General features: G+C 41.2%; 1 protein-coding gene across 1 annotated transcript in view; it reads right to left on the bottom strand.

The window, feature by feature from the left end:
• Nucleotides 1–444: 444 nt before the first annotated feature.
• The window catches only part of pyroxd2 (pyridine nucleotide-disulphide oxidoreductase domain 2), a 34761-nt gene continuing 28299 nt past the window's right edge, over nucleotides 445–6906 (bottom strand). Inside the window, 5 exon segments of the mRNA NM_001141738.1 lie at nucleotides 445–1344; nucleotides 1822–1942; nucleotides 2872–2978; nucleotides 3203–3357; nucleotides 3480–3633. Coding sequence (NP_001135210.1) covers nucleotides 1274–1344; nucleotides 1822–1942; nucleotides 2872–2978; nucleotides 3203–3357; nucleotides 3480–3633 — 608 coding nt within the window. The 3' untranslated portion in view covers nucleotides 445–1273.

Genomic DNA, 6906 nt, shown 5'->3' with positions numbered 1-6906 from the left:
AGCTTAATGCCTGGAAAGCAGCCTTAAACTCAAGATGTTGAAAAATTGCTCTTGTAGGCTCAACATAAAGCAACTATAGCCATATGTTAATGTGAATGCATTCAATTACCATAATTATTAAGTGCTTGGTGATCCATAACACACATAGGCATGCTGTAATAACCTATAGATGGGTGTTTAGAAACAACATTGAGTGACAGAGAGATTCCTCACAGATGTCCTATGTAATTCTATGGATTCCTACTTGTTGCATGATATATCATCATTAAATAGATAGGATGTAACAATTCTGTCAATCTGAAAACACGGTGTTCATTTGGACCAGAATATTCAATTGAGACAGAATGACACAGGCAGAGAGACAAAGAGATAGCTGCACATCTGCATGGCATTTCAGCTAGATTAATTTGGTGCGAATTTCATAAAATGTTTAAACAATAGAAATCGATTTTTAAGATTCCTCTGGTAAGTTTTATTCACAAAACACACATATACATTTCAATGTTTAACACAATCAAAACAGTAATTGATGTCATACTATTACTTTTGTTTACCTCTTTGATACCTTTTTTATTTTTTTTGCAGAAGATGAATTGTATCTGTGTCACGTAGAATAGTGTAAACCAATTCCAGTACTCCCAATTGTAGCCCTGGACAAAGCACCCGTATCAATTTGTCAACTTATCAGCAAGCCCTCTGAGTTGATCAGGTGTGTTTCTCTGAGGCTATAACAAAAATGTGTGCTGTTGGGGGTACAGGAGGACTGGAGTTGGGAAACATTGATGTGGAGTGCACATTCTTTTCTACAATTAGGCTGAGAGCTTTTGAGTTTGAGCTTTTCTTAAGTCATTCATGTTCTATTCCAGAATTCAACTCCTTATAGTGTTCTATTCTACAATTCTAGTATGCTTAAGGCTTGAATTAGCTTCCCTTTGGGATGTCATCAGTCGGAATCAGTTGAATGTTCAATAAAAGACGTGTCATGGTGTCACAGTACCATACAAGTGGATGGAGATCTGTACTTCTTCATTGAGAGTTGAGGTCTGTGGATCTGAGATCGTTCCTCTAGAAACAGAGCGTTCATTTTAGCTAACCAAGGGCACCGGGTGGGAAGAGTTTGCACATTGGAAATCATTTCATTATTCCTAAAGTTAAAAACTGCCCAAGCGGTGCACCGGGCTATGAAGCACCTACAACTGGGAGGGCAGTGTTAAGGTATTGGCATGGACGTCCAAATCTCCCGCCCTTCATCCCGTCAGAGCGGGTTAAAGTTTCAGCCACGTTTCAGGTCAGCCATGGCAGCCAGAGCAGCATTCCACCCTGGAGACCCCATCACTCCACCACCTTAGGAGAAACACACACTAATACATTGGCATTTTAGTCATTTAGCAGATGCTCTTATCCAGAGCAACTTACAGTAGAGTGCATTTTCTTTTTTTTCGTACTGGTCCACATGCAAGAGTGAATACACACACACACACACACGGACGGACAGATATAGGATCTTAATTTGATCACTCTTTGTTTGATGAGAATTTGCAAACGTGTACTGTATTAGAGTTTTAAAAAGGCTTCAAAAATTTGTAATTTCCATTTTGACATTTCAGCCTTGATTTTCCCAACGAAAAATGTATCAACCCCTACAAAAATATCCATTAATTATAATCCACATAATAATTCACAGTTCCTGTTGCTGCAGGATTATTTTCCCACTGTAGCAAACTGGCTCAAATGAAGATCCTACATTGGTACACACACAAGGATGACTAGGAGCTGGCATCGGATAGAATTCCAATAAACCATTTACGACCAATCACAAACCTGGATGGGAGCCACTGCCACAAAGATAAAGCCCTTTGATTGGTGAACGGTAGTCTGAAAGGGAGGGCAGAGGTCGAGCGAGGTAGAGCTGATCCAATGACATTGCTCCGTGGAAGATATTCTGTGGAGGATAAAATACCATACTACATAAATCTAAGTCCAATTTGCCCTCTTCTCCCTGAAGTGCGCTCTCGTTCAATTCCCCGCAATGATCTAAAAGCATTGGATTGGTGTGAGCATGGGCTAGGGGGAGTTTCCACCCTCTTAGCATCAAAGTAGAATAGAGGGGGGGGGGGGGGGTCAGTAGGGGTAAGGTTTAGGGCATAACTTTGCTAACCCCACTTCTCATTTAGGCATGACTAAGAAGACAGGGCTTTGACTCACTCATCCATGTCTCTATGGTCGTTCCCTAATGGGGAACTGAGAGAATGGAAAGAACAGGACTGAGTGAAATAAGGAGAAACGGAATTGAGTCCGTGAATGAGTAGATGAGAACATAGTCAAGCTGGTAATACTCTTGGGACTTACTAACTGCACTAGTCTTAGACTTAAGTCTTTAAACTGCACTTTCAGAGTCCATTCATCGGCTTTGTGAAAGCAGCAGTGTAAAAGTGCACAGTAGTTTAAGCATGCAAAATGAGCCATGAACCAGAAACACTTACACAAATACTACAGACCCAAGTGGTTGAACTACTTTGAATACCAGATATGAACTTTGATTCTGACGGACAGTATCATGGTAAACCACCATAAACCGTTCAATGCCGTTAGTTAGCACACATACACACTCTCTCTCTGACAAAAGGAAAGCAGGAAGAAGAGAGACGCTCCTATATAAATCACTTCCTGGTTCAGTGCCTGTGGTTTGGTGGGGTGCAAATCAGAACTTTGTATAAATACATGCTACTTCCCAGTGGAACACTATCTAATCTACTACTAGCTATTAGAAAATCGACTTGAAATATTGAAATGTACGTACATTGTGGCTGTGAACTGTCACACACACTGCACACACAGACATTTTCACACACACCGCACACACACACATACCCCTCCAGTTAGGCCAAATATCCTCTCCAGGTCGGGGGGAGTCAGGACATCTTTGCCAACAATGGAGGATTTGAACCCAGGGGCATACTGCTCAATCCAGCTAAATACTACACAGATACACAGGCACACGGAGACATAGTCAGTTTCATTTAAGTTCAATAATGCCTGTGATGAGCAGTAAAATGTTATACAAAATCTTCAGAGGATGACGACTTTCTGCGTGGGTGACAATGTTTCTGTTACTAGCATCAGTGACAACTGCTCTAAGAGTGTTTCCACGTGTGTGTGTGTGTGTGTGTGTGTGTGTGTGTGTGTGTGTGCGCGTTCTAACCTGAGTCTGCAAAGGCCTCTCTGTCCTGGTCTGTCCACGCTCTCCCTCCCACCAGACTATATGGCGTAAACTGGGTGAACAGTAACACCACATGACTACCAGGGGGCGCCAGAGTTGGGTCCAACACCGATGGAATGGTCATCTCGATCATGGGCCTGTAGGGGAGAGAAAAGGAAGAATGTAAGTGTGTGTGTGTGTGGTATGTGAACCTGTATGCACTTCTGTGGGTCCCTGGATGTGTGTGTGTCCATACGTGCATGTCTGTGTGTGTGTTTACCTGGACGAGGGCCGTCCCTCCTTGCAGTCTTCGTAGGCTGTCTGTAACACCTCCACACTCTCACAGTTGAGGTGGATAGAACACTGGTGGTGTGGACCAGGCTTGCCGTCTGGTGTGGGGGCCGCTAAAAAGTTAGGAAGCTTATCCACTGCCACTGTTAGGAAGAATGGGTCCAAATTATTTGTAATTAGGTTCCTGCCCCAAAACCAAAAGTACAAAATAAAATCGGTAAAGTATACCCGTCGCACACCGATACACAAACCCACGTAACATAACATACAAACAATCACTGACAAGGACATGAGGGGAAACAGAGGGTTAAATACACAAGTAATTAATGGGATTGGAAACAGGTGTGATGGAAGACAAGACAAAACCAATGGAAAATGAAAAACTGATCAATGATGGCTAGAAGACCGGTGATGTCGACCACCAAGCACCACCCATGCAAGGAGGGGCATGGACTTCGGCAGAAGTCGTGACAGTGAGTGCCTTGTTCTCTCTTTGGAGAGTGAGAATTTCACTCTGGCTAAACTCCAAACTCCCCCTCAGCCCTGCTACCTCCTCACACAACTTCTCCAGTGTTGCATGGATTCCAGCCAGAGCACTAGCCTCTACTTCAACGGTAAGTAAATTGTCCGTGTCTGTAGATTCATCTGTTTTTCTTTCTTTTGTCGGATCTTTCCATGATGGATTATGTTGTTCCTCCATAGTGTAAAGCTGTTGGTATTCGTCGATTTCCCTCAGGATCTCCTTAGTATCCAGGTTGGCTCTTTACTGCAACCAGTTGTTTTTCAAAAGTTTTCAACAACGCGTCTTTCCCACGACCAACGACCACTGTCTGTAGTACAGCACCTATCACTGTTATTTGGTTAGCGGTGGTTCCTAGTTGTTTAAAGCTAAACACGTTGCGGAATCCACGCGGTTTTCTTTTAATCAAAAATAACAAACCCGGTGTTTTCCAGCATAGTGTTCAGATGCGCACACTGATGACGTGTGACGACAATGTTGATTTGTTGATTTTGTTCATCCACACCAGATGCGATCAGGACACGCAGGTGAAAAAATCTAAACAAACTCTGAACCAACTATATTAATTTGGGCTCAGGTCTAAACATTCATGGCAATTTAGCTAGCTACCTTGCTGTTGCTAGATAATTTGTCCTGGAATATAAACATTGGGTTGTTATTTTACCTGAAATGCACAAGGTTCTCCACTCTGACAATTAATCCAGAAGAAGAGACTGGCTTGGGCCAAGAAACACGAGCAATGGACATTAGACAAGTGGAAATCTGTCCTTTGGTCTGATTAGTCCGAATTTGAGATTTTTGGTTCCAACCTCCGTGTCTTTGTGAGACACAGAGTAGGTGAACGGATGATCTTCACATGTGTGGTTCCCACTGTGAAGCATGGAGGAGGAGGTGTGATGGTGCTTTGTTGGTGACACTGTCTGTGATTTATTTAGAATTCAAGGCACACTTAACCAGCATGGTTACCACAGAATTCTGCAGTGATAGGCCATCCCATCTGGTTTGCGCTTTGTGGGACTATGACCCAAAACACACCTCCAGGCTGTGTAATGGCTATCTGACCAAGGAGAGTGATGGATCAGATGACCTGGCCTCCACAATCACCCGACCTCAACCCAATTGAGATGGTTTGGGATGAGTTGGACCACAGAGTGAAGGAAAAACAGCCAACAAGTGCTCAGCATATGTGAGAACTCCTTCAAGACTATTGTAAAAGCGTTCCCCATGAAGCTGGTTGAGAAAATGCCAAGAGTGTGCAAAGCTGTCATCTAGGCAAAGGGTGGCTACTTTGAAGAATCTAAAACAGAAAATATATTTGATTTGTTTAACACTTTTTGGTTACTACATGCTTACATATGTATGATTTCATAGTTTTGATGTCTTTACTATTATTCTAAGATGTAGAACAAGGAAAACGCCTGAATGAGTAGGTGTGTCCAAACTTTTGACAGGTACTGCATGTGCGTGTATATATATATATATACACACACACACACACACATACATATACACACACATACATACATATATATATATATATATATATATATATACATACATACATACATACATACATACATATATACATATGTGTATGTATGTATGTATGTATGTGTGTGTATATATATACACATACATATATATATATATATATATGTATATATGTATGTATGTATGTATGTATATATATATATATATATATATATGTATGTGTGTGTGTGTATATGTATGTGTGTGTGTGTGTATATATATATACATACATACATACATACATATACCGTTCCAGTTGTACCAAGGATAATTGAGCTATTTGCTTATTGAATTTTAAGGCCCCTAAAGGTATAAAAAACAATTGGGGGATGAAACATTGAATTTTGCATTACTGCTATTAGCCAATAGAAACACATTGAATAACAGATTCACTACATGGAACAAAAGATAGTCCCCCAAAAAATCTAAAGGAAGTTTGTTCTGAAGTGTCTGTCCTATATCTGAGAGATCTAAGAAAGAGCAGGAAACTTTTTTTTATTATGTACAAAACAAAAATATAAAACGCAACATGTAAAGTGTTGGTCCCATGTTTCATGAGCTGAAGTAAAAGATCCCCAAAATGTTCTATATTCACAAAAAGCTTTTTTCTCTCATATTTTGTGCAGAAATTTGTTTACATCCCCGTTAGTGAGCATTTCTACTTTGTTAAGATAATCCATCCACCTGACAGGTGTGGCATATCATGAAGCGGATTGAACAGCATGATCATTACACAGGTGCACTTTGTGCTGGGGACAATAAAAGGCCACTCTAAAATGTGAAGTTTTGTCACAACACAATGCCACAGATGTCTCAAGTTTTGAGGGAGAGTGCAATTGACATGCTGACTGCAGGAATGTCCACCAGAGTTGTTGCCAGATAATTTAATGTTAATTTCTCTACCATAAGCCGCCTCCCAATGTCGTTTTAGAGAATTTTGCAGTACGTCCAAACGGCCTCACAACCGCAGACTACCTGTAACTGCGCCAGCCCAGGACCTCCACATCCGGCTTCTTCACCTGACAGATCTTCTGAGACCAGCCACCCATACAGCTGATGAAACTTTGTGAGAAGACCTATTTGGTCTCATGGTCTGACAAACACCACTCTAGCTCTGCCAACTTTCACCGCAGATGCGGAAGGGCGGTGGATTGAGACACAGCCCATGCAAAAAAAAAAAATCTCTCTAGTTTAATCAGACAAATTCTGATGGCGATTTAGTTTTGTGTTAATTCGATTTCCGCGTGGATGCAGAAATTGTATGCTAAGGGTTTCTTAAAGTAAGTACTTTAAGTACTTAAGTACAGTAAGTACTTGAAGAAAGGTAGTTCAACAACACAAAAGAAAAGTATGAGGTAGATATGAT

Source organism: Salmo salar, chromosome 01 (assembly GCF_965601325.2).
Source record: "Salmo salar chromosome 01, fSalSal1, whole genome shotgun sequence".
NCBI classification, from domain to species: Eukaryota; Metazoa; Chordata; class Actinopteri; order Salmoniformes; family Salmonidae; genus Salmo; species Salmo salar.
This window is presented reverse-complemented; position numbering and strand designations above follow the sequence as displayed.